This window comes from Mchenga conophoros, linkage group LG17 (assembly GCF_057382185.1).
Source record: "Mchenga conophoros isolate Kocher_MC1m ecotype Shallow Benthic linkage group LG17, M_conophoros_male_GT1.1, whole genome shotgun sequence".
Classification (NCBI taxonomy): Eukaryota; Metazoa; Chordata; class Actinopteri; order Cichliformes; family Cichlidae; genus Mchenga; species Mchenga conophoros.
This window is the reverse complement of record NC_140542.1, coordinates 14,463,499-14,482,088: the sequence shown is the minus strand read 5'-3', so window position 1 is coordinate 14,482,088 and position 18,590 is coordinate 14,463,499. Positions and strand designations below refer to the sequence as shown.

The 18,590-nt window shown below is 40.6% G+C and overlaps 1 protein-coding gene across 1 annotated transcript in view; it reads left to right on the top strand.

The window, feature by feature from the left end:
- zc3h3 (zinc finger CCCH-type containing 3) overlaps positions 1-18,590 on the top strand; it is an 85,616-nt gene that overhangs the window by 1,778 nt on the left and 65,248 nt on the right. Inside the window, exons 2-3 of the mRNA XM_085251224.1 lie at positions 851-2,219; positions 3,025-3,194. Of these exons, the coding sequence (XP_085107350.1) occupies positions 851-2,219; positions 3,025-3,194 (1,539 nt within the window). The remainder of the gene's footprint in view (positions 1-850; positions 2,220-3,024; positions 3,195-18,590) is intronic.

Genomic DNA, 18,590 nt, shown 5'->3' with positions numbered 1-18,590 from the left:
TTGTATTCCTAATTTGCTTTTTTTAATCCATTTACTTTATTTGAAAGTCATTTTTTACATTTGTTTTGAATTCAAAAATGTTTTTAGTGAGATTTTTATTGAAAATTATTTTTTTCCGTTTAAAGCGTTCATCAATGGATTGATAATTAATTCAGAAATACTAATTTATAATTCCTCCTTCTATTTTATTCTATTAAGTTAACAATATCATGAACTTTATTAATGTCTAATTACATAATAGAAGTTCACGTTGTTGTTTTTTTAAGATTTGCTAATTCATGTTTGATTGTACAATTAATTATTAAATCACAAAATGCTTTGTTTTGATGTCTGTGACACTTGTGGTGCTCCATAGCTGCTGCTGTGTTGGTGGATTATCAGTATCTGCTGTTATTGATCCAGTTGATTGGTATTGGCCTGATTAAGTTTGTCAGTTGTGGATATTTAGCTTTTTTTCTTTTCTTTTTGATTTAGTTTGAAAAGAATGAGTAATACAATACATTAGGTTAAATAAAATGCACCTGGGTTCCAGCAGGTTCTTACAAAGTTGTCAAACATTTAACAATGAAATCAAGAATATGGAGGTCATAAAATGTGTTTTATTATATAGAGATTTTCTTTAGGTGTTACATTTTCAGATGTTGGCCACTGTAGGCTAAGCAGCCTGATGGTAGCCCTATACAGTAAATGGTGAAAACTACAAATCAAATTCAAATTAAATTCTTAAAAACATAACTTAGAATTGAGAAATGGGGCATAAATTGTGTTGTAGAGCTAATTTTAACGATTATTTGTTTGCATATTTTTGTTGGACTTTTTAAAATACTTTTGCCTGTTTTCAAATTTCCAGATCTCATCAACAAACATAAAAGTACCCATGGCGATACACCATTTACAGGAACTGAGCAGAGCCACACACAATCTTCAGTGCCAGCCAGGGGCCGAGGTCAAAGTGCATCTATGATCTACCCTCCCAGCTCCAGAGGAAGACTCTATGCTCCTCAGAGCTGTGGAAGTTGGAGGAAAATGTACTCTCTGAGAAACAAGAACCCTGAATCCTCTGCTGGACATCCCTCAGCTTCTGCCTCCTCCACTGTCCATCACTCTCATAGCATGTCACTGCCCAGCCTCAGCACGGGAAGCAGGACTGCCACTTTATCATCAGGGATATCTCAGCTGAAGAAAAAAGAACATATAAACAGCACAACGGAGAGTAGAGTTGTAGCAACAGAGAGAAAAAACAGTGATGCTCTTGGAAAAATGGGGTCAGCAGCAGAGTTTACGCAGAGGGTTGACAGCAGGAACACAGGCCTGCAGGGAAAGAAAATTGGTGTTTCTTTTGAAGTGGCCTCTTCAGCCACAGCCAGTACCTCAGCCATTCAGCAGAGCAGCTCCCAAGTAAAGATTGGACCTTCCCTGAAAAGCATAACCAGTACAGACACTCAACAGATTGTTGCTAAAACATCTCAGGTAACTCTCACTGCTGGTCTCTCTACTGCATTACAACAAGCTTCCTCTAACTCATCTTTACAAAGCAGCAAAGCCCAGGTCAATACTTCATATTCAAATAAATCAAAGTTCACTTGGGTAAAGGGTCAGAGTGCTGCAGGAGCAGAGCTCAAACCACTGAGCTCTGTTTCAACACCGTCAGCAGTTGTTGCCCCAACATCTGTCTTGAAATCTGGAGTTGCCATTGAAAGCCCCCCTTCATTTGTAGTTGCTAAGAGAACCGCTGCTAAGAAGTTACCTCGAAAGCTTAGCCAGCCCACTGTAGCTGCCAAGACCTCAAAGTACCGCTGGGTGTCCTCTGCAGGAGCCCAAGCTAAGACATCTCGTAAGCCTCCATCTCCCAAACCCTTGACTCTCACACAGAGAAGTCTGGACAAAGGAGAGGCCACAAGGAAACTTAAACCAAGTTCTTCTCCTTCTGTAAAATTGAAAAAAGGTATTGCAGTGTCCTCTGCTGGCACCTCACAGAGTAGCCGCTATCGCTGGAAAGCAGGGGGCCAGAGTACATCTGTGGCAGGGACAGCAGGAGCAACAGCAAACCGCCGTAGATCTGCTTTCCACTGGACAGCTGAGAAAAGTAACAAAGGATTGAAAGGAGGGATTTCTGTGCCCCTAAGTTTACCTCAGCGCACCTCCATGTTGTCATCCTCCTCGCCTGGAGGGTTCAAGCTCCGCAGCAGGATGAAGATTATTAGAAGGTCTACTATCAGGTGAATAATGCACATGACATGATGGCTCTTGTTAAGGCTTTTTACTGCCCTACCCCCTAATATATACTGCATCCTTGTCAGTAGGGATCAGCCAAGCGTTCAGTGTGTCTTTGCTCATGTTTGGAGGATGTTTACACCGATAAGGTGAAAATGATTTACCTAATACTAACCTCTGGTTTCTGTTTGATAAGGAGGGTTTAGTGAAAGCTCTGGATTTGTTAAGTCCAACATGAGATTTCTGTTCTAGAGCATTAATTTAAACTCTGGTTCAGTTATTGGGGTAACTGACATTCATCTTATTATCAATCAGATTCATGGTTACTAGGATATCTTTAGGATAGCTTCACTTACCTTAACACTGGCTAATCCTACTTGGTAGTCACTTGAAGGTGGGTATCAGATGCAGATGCAGAAAGACCTCACATTATGCCTCGAGGGTTGCAGGGCATAAAACTCTTATTGATTGTGTGCTGTTAGAAATGACCGTGGTGATGTGCCCCAAGAAGAGGTGGTTCTGTGATAAACTTTGTGTTACTGTACTAATCACTGTTTAAATATATGAATCTAGACCTGCATGGTATATTCCACTGATGTTTTTCTTGTTCCCAGTAAATGGGCACATGCATGTCTCAGAGTGAACATACTCGGAGTTGATATAAGGAACTTTGAACAGCTTTTTTTGGAACTAAACATTCAATTTCCCATCTCAGAGTTCATTAACTCAAAGTTTAGGATTTCTTATGTTTAATAGTTTTTTACTCCTCCTGACTGTCCTGTGTGTCTGCCTGCTGTATTGTGACCACAGTGGCAGTGGATCAGAGAAGGTGAGCCCACCAGCTGTGAAGCACTCTCCCCAGGGCAGAATCTATACTTTGGCCAGGACTCCCACAGGAGTTAGGAGGACACCCACCAGGGAGCTTGTGTCGTTTGGTAGACACAAGTTGAGGCGGCTTTCCCCTGTCTCATCAAAGACAAGTAAGAAGCACACACTACAGACCAAAGTAGAAAGTTGTTATTTTGCTCTGCTGTAAAGTTTGCTTTGACTAATTGCTGACGTGTCAACCATACATGGATGTTTACGCAGAAAATCCTATAGCTGTGGGTGATAAATCTTCTTTTAAACACGTGCGTGTCCTCACCCATTATTTGGTTGAGAGCAGTAATATTCTACAGCCATTTGGTGGTGCTGTAACAACTCCAAGCCGCAAAGTCACCAGCTGCATATCAAGCAAGCATACCTGTTTTGCTTCCTGGAGTTATTCATTATGCTTATGTTTTGTGTGCACTTTGGTCATGGTTAGGCATATGCTTAGTTTTAGAAAAACATGGAAAAATAGGGAAAGATGTAATTTATATGAAGATATAATAACAGGATAGAGTCCAAATAGAAATGCATTATGTACTGCTGTCTACCACACCTGCAAGAAAAACAAACATACACGACCTCGAACACAAAAATTTGAAAATGCTGATTTATATATCTGTGTAATCTTCTTGTGGGGTGTGTGAATGTGAGAGAGAGAGAGAAAGAGAGTGTGGAGTGTAAATGTGTATGTGTCTTTGCCACAAAATGTACTTGAAAATGAGGGTGGGAAGCCGCAATAACGTCTCCCAGGAGTCAGAGGCAGGCAGAGATGGATCCTGGAGAACTGGGCTATTTGCCCCCTCGAGAGTACTGAAGACCTAAGGCCACACATCCCAGCTAGCGAAGGAAGCTGCCCCTAGATGGGGTGCCCACGGCCAAGAGGTGGGAGTCCCAGAGGACAAGAGGCGATGGGCAGTCGACCCCGCTAGAATTCTCACCCAGGACATGGCAGACCTCCCCTCAGACAGGGAAGAAGTCCAAGCCACCCCAGACCACCAAGAGAGTGGGTCCATACCAGAACATCCTGTCAAGCATCCTGGAACCAACTAGTACCCTCATCCCAGGAAGGGGGAGCTGATCCCCTCCCTCTATGACCATGTCCTACAAGGCCAAGGATCAGCAAGTCCCAGACCCAGGCCCAGCCATCCACGCATCCACCCTTCCACCCATTAATGATACACAGAGATACAAAATCAACATATTGATCAACATAGAAGTGCCAAAAACTGCAGACAGTCCCCAGACATCCATGCTTGAAGGCCAGCATGTGAGGTGAAATTAGCATGTTTACACCCTGCTGCTGCTGGAAAAAGAAAAAGATGGAAAAAAAAGTTTGTGGTCTCTACAGCTAATTTGCCCTTCTGTTAGACAGAGGGTGATTTAATTATTTATTTTTATTACAACTCACCTCTTTGTGACTCTACAATGTAGTAGTGCCTGAGCCAGGAAGGGTGTCCGGTTCAAAAATCTGCTAAATCAAATATGCAGAGACACTTGGTGTAATGACCCCCTGTGAAGCAGGGAGGAGCATTTTGTTAAGGCTCTATGTTGATTGACTGATTAATCAGCCAGGGCTTGATAGCAGTAATAGCAGCGGTAATTTACAGATGTGGAGGCAGGCAGCACCACTGATTGGCTGATTAATCAGTCAATCAAGGTAGGTGTCTGTGCCTCGCACCAGTGCACTTCATGACTTAGTTCATCACCTTGGCAATCCATGTTCCTGTCTAAACTTTGTAACTGCTGTCTCCGAAAACAAAACATCATGGTGGTGGCTACATCTATAAATTGTATATAGTATCTCACAGTTATTGTTAATAGCCAGTCTTTTTATGGTTCATTTTGAGAACCTGTCAGTAGCTAACCACAGAGCAGGTGCTCTAGAGGTTCTAACAGTAAGAGGAAAACATCAGTTTATCATGTTTGCATCGTTGATATGTAGGATAATAGAAATAATGGGCAAAACCAAGCTTCTTTCTGCTTGCTGTTTTAGTTTTTGTTCAACATGCTTCTAATTGATCCAGTGTGAACACAATACATACTCTACCAGCCAGTGTCGGCTTTGTAATGTATGTAGAACTGGTACAAAGCTGCTAGTTAATTGAAGCCATGTCCAGCAGAGGGCAGCAGTTTCCATCCATGTCATCCTTGTAGGGGCTTTGTGTTGCAAGCTGTCACAGGGAGGTGTACAGGCAGACTATAAGAGGGGGGGGGGGGTTAATTGATTGCCCAATTCAGCGGTGATGGCGAACAAGTGCCGATAGCGGGTAATTTGCAGAGGTGGAGGCAGGCAGCACCACTGCTATCAAGCCCTGGCACCACTCTCCTTCCAGTAGATAAAAAGGAGCTAATGCATAATTATCCTTTTGCAAATTGGATTGTTTTAACGAACTGTAGAATATAGGCCTAACCTGATGGAAAGCAATCATTGTTTTTACAGCCTCAACCCCGCTCTCCCTCCATTCCCCCCTTCCTGCTTCCACTTGCCCCTCGAACCCTCCGGTCATTTTGTGTGTACCCTACACGGCTCATGGCCATCTTCGTGTAATCTCCCATACTCAATGGAGTCAGAAGACATTAGAAAAACCATCACTATTAACATTAGGCTTTATTCGTCCCCATGGCTCTGCATCTTAAATTCTGTTCCTCTTTTTCTGATGCTTTAACACAACTTTATGCTCTTTTTCCCACACCTCCTAAATCATTTTGTCTTTTCCTTATCTTCATCTTTGCCCTCAGTTTTTTATATCATGTGATACAACAACAGGAACACATGCATCTCTAATTAAAGATGGACATTAGAGACTGAGGAAAGGTGGAATGTGGATGAGTGTGGAAGAAGATGGAGTGAGGAATGCTGCTCTTAGCCGTCTGTGCTTCTGATAAGAGCTGCTAATAAAGCGCAAATTGAATTACTAATGATGGGAAGCACATTCCCTATAGATGAGCCTGTTTAAAACCGACCTCATGACCACTCACACATGCATGATAATATACTCACAAACAATGTTTCTTAATTTCCTGCTCGGTATGCTAGTTTCAGCTTCCTGTCCACGTTCAGGGGACCGTGTTTTCTGAGGTGCGTGGTTATCTGAGGTTTAATTTAAAGAGGGCATAAACCTAAGTAAGCAGTTAGGACTGTAATGAATTGAGAGGTGTGTGTGTGTGTGTGTGTGTGCTTGCATGCAGTCAGAGACAGCCATGTAGCCCAGATAATCTAATAAAGCAGATAAATGTCAGGAGCGGACAGAACACAGAGAGGAAGAGTGCTGAGGCGTGCGTCTTCAGGCCCCATGTGACAGGCTTCTGGAGCGCTTTAGGTCTCTATCTCACTCCAGTTTCTTCCCTCTCTCACCATCTCTCATCCAGTCTTGCTCAGTCGTTCCCCTCGTTTTGGCTGTCTTCACTGCTCTTTTAAAATACCTTGTGATTTTATTTTATTTTTTTAAATCCCAGCGCAGTGGAGCATTTTTGCAGACTACAGGCGTTTTAGGTCTGAACTGTCCAATAAAGCCTTGAGTAAAAGAAACTTTTGAACTTTAATTTTCTAAAAATAAAACGACACTTATAGATCAACAATTTGGCATAGAAACTATTTTTGACATAATATTTATACTTGTACTTTTTCAAAACAAAAAACAAAATGACTGTTCCTCCCAGTCCACACACAATTCACTTCAAGCAAACACATAAAGAAATTTTCATAAATACAAAATGTTCAATGGTAATTGTCCTTGTGGAAGGTTTGAACGGAGGTTTGCCTGATTGTGATCTAACTTTCTTTTTTTTTTTGTTCCAAAACGGGGTCATTAACTTTTGGGCAGGTTCATTAATGTTCATTTTAGTTGTTCATCCTGTTACAAACTAAGTAGAAACTGCTTCAGTTCTAATGAGAAAATAAGCAATTTTCTACATCACTGTGAACGCTTCCCAAAATGTTGCAATCTGCCACATCCAGTGAAAAGGTGTGCATTTAACCTCTGTGCATTTAGTGACACAAATGTTTTTGTTGTATGCAACAATTGGGTGCTTTTGTGTACAGAGCGGGTTTTGCTGCTTTCTTATTAAAACGCTCAACTATTTTCTTGAAGCATTCCCTACTCACTGTATTTATTGGACATGTTGGCCAAACAGAATGTGATTGGGTTAATGATTTCAGTGTGTCTTTGTGAGCTGGATGGATATACAGCCATGCTGTCCAGCCTCGATCTCATGGATGACTAAGCTGGATTTTTTTTTTTTTTTTTTTTTTAATGATTCACGTTACAAGGTTCTTCTTAGCCTTCATGGTTTTCCTGCAGTTTGTGGTGCATTTTCAAGTGGTTGAACAAGTTAGTTGTTATTTCACAATACACACAGAATTCCACACTTCTCTTCACATATGATTTCTTCTTGGTTAGCGCAATTTTGAGCTAAATCTTAAGTATTTCCAGACCCATGCTGTCAGATTGGTGACCTGTTTGTGTGTTGTAATTGGAATGTCTCTCTTACATGCCTCTTTTGCTCTCTCACACAACATAGAGGCCATTATCGCCGCAAAAGAATCCTCTTTTCACACCCCCTGCTCCTGCAGAGATCCAGTCACTGTGCCAACACTGATGCCATTTGTTTTGTCCATAAATAACATGCACAGCTCTGCATTGAGACCCTGCTTTCTTGGACCTTTTCTACTTTATGCATACATCTCATTCCATTTACTTTATGTGGACACATGCAAACAGAAAGTATTAAAGTTCCTCAAAGAGATGCTCAGCCCTTGAAGAGTAGAGCATGACTGATCCATTCTATCCAGGTATAATCTTTTCATTGGCAGTGTGTTTGGGGAAATGTGGGTGGGAAATGCTTTCCAAGTGGTATTGCATGGTGGATAAAAAATCGGGTGCTACATATCTGTATTCATAACTCATCAGTTAGTTAGCTAAAATACAGTCCCAGACCGTGACAGAGCCTCCACCATGTTTTTCAGGTGGCCGTAGATCATAGGTGTCAAACTCTGGCCTGCGGGCCAAATTTGGCCCGCAGCCTAATTACATTTGGCCCGCGAAGCCATACCAAAAATACTATCAGAGCTAGCCTACTGGTATTATACAGCTAATATATATATTGTTTAGTATTAAGCTTTGCTTGCTCCATATTCAGTTTTTCAGCAAAACGTGTTTGAGTCCATAAGAAAAGATTCATTCTTATATCTGGAGGAATAAATATATTTCAATAAATATATTTCAATAAATATTAACGTTAGCCTGCGACTTTGTTCTAGTTTTGAATTTTGGCCCACTGTGTATTTGAGTTTGACACCCCTGCTGTAGATGGTCACTGTTGTGCCTCTCCCCAGACCTGTTCTGTATGTCATACAGACATACTGTCATACTGACAATGATTTAAACCAACAATATCAAATCTGGACTCCTTGCTCCATAAGACCTGTTGCCACTGAGCTTTAGCATAGTTCTTGCGTAATTTAGCACACCTCCGCCATTTTTCCCTGTTTCCCTTTCTTAAGATTAAGTTAAAGGGCTGTCTCTCTTCGTAAGGACATGACTTCCAGATACTGTTAATATGTTGTAGATAGTTCTTTAGGCCTCTGCTTGTTTGGGTTTCAGTTAATGTCTTTGAAATTTACCTTGGTGGTGCAAAATTCCTATTTTATAGCTATTCAAATACGTTATCTTTGACATTTTCTGTTCCTTCTGTTTTTAGAATTGTCTGTTATGTGTATACACGATATTGGTTCTTCCATTTGTGTGATGTATTTCAACGAAGTTGAAACTAGCTAGTCTGCAAGGAAAACACCAGACTTGATTGGTGTGGTGTTTTTCTTGCTGTGCTACAAACAAGCTAGAAGGCCACCCTAACCAGATAGAGATGTGGTTCATGGGCGAGTTGGGAGATTCAATACAGGGACTGCTTGTACTGCTTAGTTATTTATCATGTACTTAGCAAAGTAATTAGCAAATAAAATATATGCAGAGAATAAATTTAATGATCACCAAGCCCTCCATCTCCATCTTCTGTTGCTGAAGTACTCCACTTCTTTTGGACTAAAACTGCACAGTAATCACACAAATATAGAAACCTTTTTGGGTCCTGACACATGTACACGCTATCTGCCTGTCTTTTTTTTTTTTTTTTTTTTTTTAAACCTTGTTTATTTTTGCTTGTTTATTTGCATCACTCTCTGGTTCACACGTGCTCCAGTTTCTCCCACTTTTCCTTCACACCATGGCCACTTGTCCTGCGGTCTTCTCACACTGACTCACTTTCCTGCATTTGCACACACAGCAGCAGCTTATAGAGGGCAAGAGATCACCGCTTGTTTGGAACTGAAAGCTGTGTGCTCACTGTCACTCCATATAACATGTAAAGTAACATGTGTTTTGCACACTGATGTTTCTCTGAACTCTATTCTTTAAATGATTTTAATAGTTTGTGTGTGTTTATGTGTGTGCATTGTTGTGTAGGTCCCCCCAAACAGCTGCCTACATACCGCTCTCTAAATGCCATTTCCCTGTGCTCCCGTAGTATTATCAGTTGGCCCAAAGTATGGACATTAAACTAATGTGCGCGCGCACACACACACACACACACACACACACACACACACACACACACACACACACACACGCTCATTCTGCTCATTCCTCTTCACTTTCTCAGGCTCTCTGTGTCAAACAGGTGGACCTCTGTCCTCTTTCTGTCTGTGCTGAACTGTCTGTGGCCTTCTCTCTCTCTCTCTCTTAATGCCTGTCACCATTTGTCTCACTCACACACATTCTCTGTAAGACATGTGCGCCCACACACACAAACAAAACACATGTCCACAACTGTAATGTTGCCTTAATGATTTAGACACAGGCTCATGCAGTTGTTGCAGACAGAAAAGAAGAATAAACCAACAAGAATGTCAGTGTAACTTCCACTTTTTACGTCTGGCTAAACAGAAGTAGTGCCATGAGACCTCTTTGTGGACTTTTGTAATCTTCACACTTTTCTGTGCATACACATAAAAGGCAGAATTGACATCTGCGTCTGCATATATATATATATATATATATATATATATATATATAAAGTAGTATAGCTATTCAATTGCATGAATGGTCCAGTTTCTCATGTAAGATTGCATCCTGCACATTACTGGCTTAGTATAGCTCTGTACCATGGTGCACTGTAACATTTGGCATTTTGATTAACCTCCCAGTGCCCAGAGAGCTGTACATGCCAATGATCTGTCTGATCCCTGAACGTACGGTATGCCCACATGAGTAACTTCACCCTAACTTTGCTGTAAGGCCTCTCCTTCTCCCCTCTCTTGGACTCTCATCAAACTGTCAGCTGGCAATAATTAACATTTTCACTCATTTGAGTTTAACATGCCTCTCTGGCCTTCTTGAGGACACTGACATGGTTGAGAATACTTGGTCTTTGCTAAACCTGCTAAATGACAACAGATTCAAATTGCTTAAGGCGTGCTCCAGATAATCCAATCATTGAATCAATATTCTGTTATTATTTATATTTTTTATAACAAGTTCTAAGATTATTTGTGTGGTGTTGTGAAGGGGTGTCTTATTTTTTGTCGGGTGGGGTGGTGGGGGCGCAGCGGGTGTTGAAAAGTGTCATCAATGCTACCAAGTCCAGAAACTTTATCCTGAGATGATTGTGACTCCTTTCCAGTTAAGGAGGTAAATGTTTTCTTGGTATCCAGAGGAGTGGCCCATGTGCTGGGCTGTCTGAATAAATCACAAACCCAACAGGAGGCACACAGCGCACTGCTAATTATTTGAGAACACGTGGCAGGCTATATGGGTGTCGCTTATTGATAAATGGGTTGGCTGGACCAATGGGTGTTGCCATATTTAGCTATGACAGTATAGACTTAAAATCCTGCCAATAGTAATGTGTAATAGTAATTGTGACAATGATAATAATATTGATGTAATTATAACAATGGTGGCAGTAACTAAATAGTCGATACATTAGCAGGAATATTTAAATGTAAGGACAGATTTTCAGGAAAACTTTACCAGATGTGCAAAATAGAAACAGATTTTTGAAATTGTCCTGTGTATAGATTGGGATCCATGTACTTTTGGAAGGATTAAAATCAGACATTTGTCATTATATTTTCACAAATACATTTGACACTCAAATGAGAAAAATAAGGAGATAACATCTCGATGCTGTCAAGAAAATATCACAAACTGATCTAGATATTCTTCTTGGATGGTTTAGAGGGAAAATTTCAGCACTGGTGAAACTTCAGAAATTGGAACTGGCAGTATTTTTTTTTTCTTTATTATTTACCATTTAAAATTTTCAAGGGACTACTTGAGGGTTTCAGCCAGTATGCTACAAACCTAAGAGGCCTGATTAGCCCACATGGATGCATTTTGTTCAAATTAATGGCCTGGAAAACTGTTTTTATTTCCCAACCAGCAAACTGGCCAACCACAACTTTAAACCACCATCCAAATATTGTGTAGGTTCCCATCCTGCCAAAATAGTTTTGACCATCCTGACATGGACACGGGACCTCTGAGAGGATCTTTTAGTGTCTGCCACATGGATGTTGGGTAAAATGCTTTGGCTCCTGCTGGGTACAGGTTAGAGGTTCTTTGGATCAGACTTGTTCCAGTGCATCCTGTGGACGCTGCATCAGAATCCTTGAGCCCTTTCCAGGAGAACTTTACATTGAAAAGATCAATGTTATTTCCTCCACCATTCAGGGGTTTGTGTTCTGGCTGCTAATTGTTTCACAGCTATCATTACAAATCAGTATTTGGATGTACTTCTCACTTTAATACTTTAAAATATCTGAATTTGTCATGCCATTCTTAAAAACAAAAACAAAGGGTGAAACTAGAACTCCGGCAAGAAAAATCCGTTTATTATCAGAATACTGAAATACTGCAACAAAGTTTGCAGACTCATATAACAAATACTAAATAAAACAAACTGACAGAAGTAACTAGGTCTCCATTCATTCTTTAACTTCAACTGATTAATCAGTCCGAGTTATTCCTGTGCAGTTAGGGGTGCTGTTGTGTTACATAAAGATGTATTTGTCATCGTAACAGGGAGGGGAAAGTCTGGGGCTGTTAAGAGCTGCTCCATAAATCTTCACCTTTTGTTAGTTGGTAAAGTTGGCCGGCCACTCGCCCTGCTGTACCCTGACCCTATGACAGTAACATTATCCGGCCCCGCTCCCCTCCATATGTCTGCACACACTGACACATTGCCTCAGTAAGTGCAGGAGGTTTGCTTGGGAGGACGAGAAAAGATTCTGAAGTGTGCTTGGCACGTTATGTCCACCAACTCAGACACAGTATTAGCAGATGTAAGCGCACAAGACAGGAAAAAAAAAAAAACCCCAATGTTAAACAAACATTATGTTGCTAATTTTAGACTTTCTGAATTGTTTTATCATGATATTCTCTACTGGATCAAACTTGGCAGTTATATTTTATCTTGTACTCTGCAGAACTTTTCATTTAATCAGGATGTAGACCACACGAGATAGCTTAAAATGGGGTTTCCACTGGATAAAAACAACAGAAAAGATGCTTTGAAATCCAAGGAACTAGTTAGGGCCTTGTCCCCTGATTTGAAGCAGGGGCACAAGTTCTGGGGACTGTAGGGACTTCTTTCGCCACCCAGGTTTTCTTATTAGAAGAGACTCAGATCCATTTACTCACAGTGAAATTACCAGCACAGGTCAAGATGTAGCACAAGGCTATATGTGTGACTTCCTCTAAGTCCCAATGTACAAATAAATCTAATTATTTGGTGCAAAGCAGTGTTTTAGTGTCGCGAGAGCTCCCTCGGCCCAGGTTTTAATAGTCAATTTAATTAATTTAATTTTTTTTTTTTTTTTGTGTAGTGCCAGATGACAGCAACAGTCGCCTCAAGGCGCTCTATATTGTAAGGTAAAGACCATACAAGATCTTGAAGATCAGCCTTGTTTTTGTGCTGAGGGAGGTGTAAGCAGGGACAGGTATCAAGACGGGGGGGGGCAACTATGTAGGAATGCTTAATGCTTGAATAAACATGGCTGAGTGCGTTACTTTTCCTTGTAGTACATGCCAAATGTTGGTTGATTGGTAGTATTGTTTCAATGCCTGAGGAAAGTCCAGCTTTGTTCTTAGTGTGTTGTTTCACCCAGCTCTGGTTCGGCCCCCAGTCTTTTCACTACCAACTAGATGCATGATTCCCACACTGTGTGAATCAGCAATGTTGTACTGTGCAATAGTATCATTCTAAGTTACAAATCTTTGATGGAACTATATCCGAGTCTCAGCTCATAAAGGCTTGCACATGAAAACTGAGGTAATCCTAATCAAGGCTGGAGTATTTCTGTGTGGAGTTTGCATGAGCTCTGTGGTTCTCTACGGCTGTCTTCCTCCCACAGTCCAAAGGAAGGTTAGGCTAATTTGCGAGTTGTGAATCTAAGTGTGAATGGGACACAGAATCTGTCTCTGTGTTTACCCTGTGACAAACCAACAACCTGTCCAGTATGTGTCCCCCCTCTCGACCTGTGCCAACTGGGATAAGCTTCCGCTGTCACGGAGGGATAAGCATAAGAAATGGATAGATGGATGTCATATATAGTAGATTGTTAGCTCTGGGTATCAAATGTACTAAAACCTGGTATCATTTTATTTCTTTACATTATAGTCTACTAGTTTTAGACTTTTTATTCAGACATAATAATTACAAAATATTTTAGGCATTTAACATTAGGAGAGGTGTTGGACCAGTAACAGTGAAATTTTCTGTTGAACCTGTTACTGCAACTACCATCTAAATTCTTATAGGCACTATCACTGCAGAGGTTAACCACATCTTTACTCCATTTATCTACTTATTTCTATTTCTCTACTTCTCTCTACCCTACAGTGGAATAAAGCTGTTTCCCATATTGATGGGGCTTGACTGTATGTCTTAGTAGGCTGGTAGAGCTAAGTAGAGACTTAGTTCTTCTTCTACTTCTTCTACTTCTACTTCTTCTACAATTTCATCCATATGCCCTTCTCAAATCTGTCTGCTCTACCTGAGTCTCCATACAAGACTCAAAGCTAAGCATCAGGTTCTCAAGTTCAGGGTCCAAGCTGAGGAGAAACCTGACCCCTCATCTTGAAGATGTTTTTTTTTTTCTCTCCTTCATCCAAGCTTTCCAACTTTCCATTTCCATCCACCTACTGGCCTGGACATCTGAACCCCTGCAACTCTATTCTGGTCTGAGTGAGGTATTCACTGGCCCTCTACTGTCTAGCCCACCAGTCCCTAATGCTTTTTTTCTGTCCATTTAAATATCCACATTACTCTCTCTCTCTTCACCTACCTTTTGATCAGTTTTTGGTGTCTTTTTAATTTCACCAGTGCTGCTTTGTCTGATGGATAGATTGAGGGGCTGAACTGAAACTCAGTTCTAATGATGTAATCTGCCAAATGTAACCCTAACCCTGCTCAAACAATTAGAGGAACATTTGAATCACACATCAGATAGTAATGAATGAATCATAAAAGTTGAAAATGTTGATAAACTTTGTGTGGAGAATAAAATTACTTAATGGCCATTACACACCAAAAACATTAACCCTTTTGATGGCTAGATTCAAAGTGACACTGCAAGTCAAAATTTACCATTAAACTCACAGGCTGATCCAACTTGAATCATAATGTGGCTCATGCATTCCTACCTGGGTATGCTCCTGATGAGATGGCAGATGGTGTCCCAGAAGATCTCCTATCAGGGCATCAATAAGCTCATAGGCAGCCTTTTGGTGCTATTTCTCAGTGTTAGCCTTGAGGCAATTCAGTTCAGTTTTATTTATAATATATAGGACCAAATCACAACAGTTACCTCAAGGTGTTTAAACACTGCTTAGCTGTGCACTCACACACAATGTTTCAAAGGTTCTGAATTCATTTCAAGTCTGGAGAAAGTGATGGCCACTCAGTTGCATCAATGCCTGTCATCCTGGAACAATTTACATACTTATCCTCCTGCACCTGGAGCACCCAGGGTCCAGTGCACCAGCATATGTTCTGACAATGGGTTTGAGGATATTGGCCATGTACTTAACAACAGTCAGGGCAGTGTTAGCTAACATTCTTTCACATCTGTCATGTATGGTCAGTGTGAACCTGCTGTCTCAATGGAATAGGGTGCCAGTGGTGGACCTGGCAGGTTTGTTCCTTTTTCTTTTTCTGGCAGGGGCCAATCAATATGCATGATGGTGAGTCTTGAGCACTGGTGCAAGTGAAGGATGTTGGGTTCTGTGCCACCATCATGGAGTCTGAGTCTATCAGTTTGGTCAGAAGTAGTCTACTGAATTCCTGGCAGTGCTCCCCCTTTTCCTCCTTGCATAAAGTAGCAGACACAGGTCCTTCTGCTGGGTTGAGGTCCTTCTGTCATCTTGCTTGTTTAACAGCCTGCTTCCTGGTATCTCCTCCTTACTCTTGCGAGTGTGCTGGAAGGAACTGCAAACATGTGAGGGGTTTGAGGAGTTGGACTACCTGTGCAAGCTGAAGGGGCAGTACCATCTCATGTTACCAGACTAAACCGAAACTAGAGAAAAATCAGTCAGGATGGGTAGGGAAGGGATCAATGGTCTGTGGTACCAGTACTATCAATTTCTGTGTACCCATTGCTGTTCCCGTCCTCCTCCCACAGTCTAGGATGTGGTTTGGTATTTAATAATAGATGATTGTTTTGTGTTTGTCAGTTGCTACACTCTTGTTAAAGTCCTTTAAGATAACTGCTAGGCATGTATTGATTAGCTATGCCTGGGTTGATTGTTTTTATAGCCTGAGAAGACACTGCATTCCCCTCATCACCACCTTCACACACTTCTTCAGTAACTCATCAAGAGTCCCCTACTCTCTGTGTGTTTGAATAATTAATGCTTAAACTCTTTAATTAGGGAGATTTGCTCTGAACAGATGCAATGTAATTAAGTCTTCAACTCTATGTGTGGCTGGAGTGAAAATGTATTTGGTTTTATTTGTTTTTCTTGCCCTATACAAACTGAAGACACAATAAAATATAACTTATCATGTCCTGCTTGTTGAAACATCTCAGATGATTTCCAGTATGTGTTCAGCTTTGGTTTGACTCTCATTGTGTTGGCATTCATGGTAGTAAACGTGCAACTGCTCTGGTATGGCAACTCTGGTAGCTGTAATGGGTGGAAAGACTATGAGCTCCGAGTGTGATATTAATAACCGGCACTACACGCCAGAACAATGATGAAAGATTTGTCAATCATCATTAGTGTAGTAATGACAGCACTCTGACCCTGCATTCTAATGCTAAATGTTTCATTATTCACCATGCATGTTTTCTTCCTTGTCACCTTTATAAGGGGATGTTGTTTAAGGTATTGTGCTGCCACTAACACACCAACACGTGTGGTATTTTATTTTGGGCACTGAACAATGTGATTAACACAGTGTGTGTACAGACGGTGTTTAGCTTAAGGTTGTGGTTAAGGATGTGATCAGTTTTAACAGTTTAACAGTCTAATTTCATACTTGTCAACTAGTCAGACATTTGGTTTTAATTTTGTGTTTTCCTCATGTTAAACTGGTTACCAAATTAGTTCCCAGGACTATCATGGGTAAATGCTACAAAATGCCTCATTCATTTTTACAGTACAATTTCTAGTATTATTTTTATCTTTGTAACATTTTCAACTTGAAAGATTTTTTCAATCATTTCTTTAATTTAATCTTTTATTTAGCCCTTTAAGACCTACCATAGAACCAAGTCCGCCAGAGCTTATATTATATTTTTACATGGTGTGGTGCCATTTTTGGGAGCATTTCAAGTTGCTATACATCAATACAACAATTATAGCCCAGATTTTAATAATATGTATTCATTAAGTGCATAGTAATTACATAAATTGCAAAAAAGTGCAATAAACTACAAAAAAATTTAAAATCGTTTTTGCTTTTTTAACATATATTTCTAGTTAGAGAAATTTAAGAGGCTTATCCCTCAAAACTGTAAATACAAAAAAGTTGCACAAAATAGTTTCCTACCACAGGAAATTTATTTTGAGTGTCTTCATAGTTTTATTTTTGAAATACACCAATTTTTATATATTGCAGAAAAAACGAAAATAAATATTATACTGCAAATTTGCAAAAAAGCAGCATATGCATCAAAATAAACTATTTCCAGCAGTGCAATATGAGTCCTAAGCATCCCAGAAACGATACAGAAAGTCATAAAGTCAAAGATAACTTTTAAAAACACCAGTATAGGCCCTGAGGCCCTGATGGTTAAAAAAAAAAAACTACATTTCCGCGAAAATGATGTCACTTCCTGTTTCGGGCAGGTAATGGCAGACATGCAAAAGTTCGCGCTGACGTCTATTCCAACGTAGGAAGTGTTATGAACAGCTGATCGGATCGGCAAAGCGTGTTTCTGGAATATTATGTTTTTGTTGCTGCAAGTGCTTTTTATGCAGTTTTTGCAAAGCTATATGTGGAAGGAAACTGTGACCTATGACAAGCTGATGGCATAAGATGTAAGTACAACTCCTCCGGTTTCATATGCAAAAAAAACTATTGCGCTAGCTTACGTGGTTGCAGAGCTACCGGGATTTAAAAATAGTTACGCAAAACAGAGTGTGCCCACTCCGACCGGCTTTAAAGGGTTAATTGTTACACAGCTACTGATGCTGCACTTGTAATTTGATAAATTAATTTCACTGTTGCATAGCAGAACAAAAATAAAATTCTCTATAAATATAATAATTTGATGACCTGTTGATGATTAGTTGGTCTGTTCCAAATATGAAATCCGGCCGGTGGTGGGTTATCAGCTGTAGTCTGCTGGCAGTGATGCTGGTTTGACTGGTCAGTGGAAGGCAGCTGGCATGGATTCTGTCATGTCTTTTTGGGCCAGCACAGAATTAGCAGGGACCTGCAGAATTTGGGGTCAGTACTATTTATACTCACCTGTGAGTGGATCAGAGTGTACAGCCAGATTGAGGATTCACTCGTATGCACCACCCATACGCTCACCAGAGTGTCCTCCTTCTGCACTGCTGCCAATGAGCTGCAGAGGGGGCTCTGCACATGTGTGCTGCTGCCTCAGCATGTTAAGCAGCTGATGAACTTGTCCCTCACTCAAGCTGAACCTACAACCTCTAACTACACAGCAAATGTGCTTATGGTTTGGCATCTAAAATCACTGGCAACCATGGCAACCATTATAAGGATCCAACTTGACACTCAACTTTATTAATTTTTAGAAGATCATGACCAAAGTATTATTTCTTAATAATTTTCTAACTTTTTTGCCAACACGTAAAACTCATTCCTGCAATACTTCTGGTTCAGCTTCCAGCAGTAATGATTTAGTCACAGATTTATCTCACTCTCATTTGTTTCTCACTGGCAGATGAGAATCCAGAGAGTAGTCTCTTTCTGTTCTCTTCCATGCGAATGGTGGGGGATGACTGCAGCTAGTAAACATTAGGGTGTCG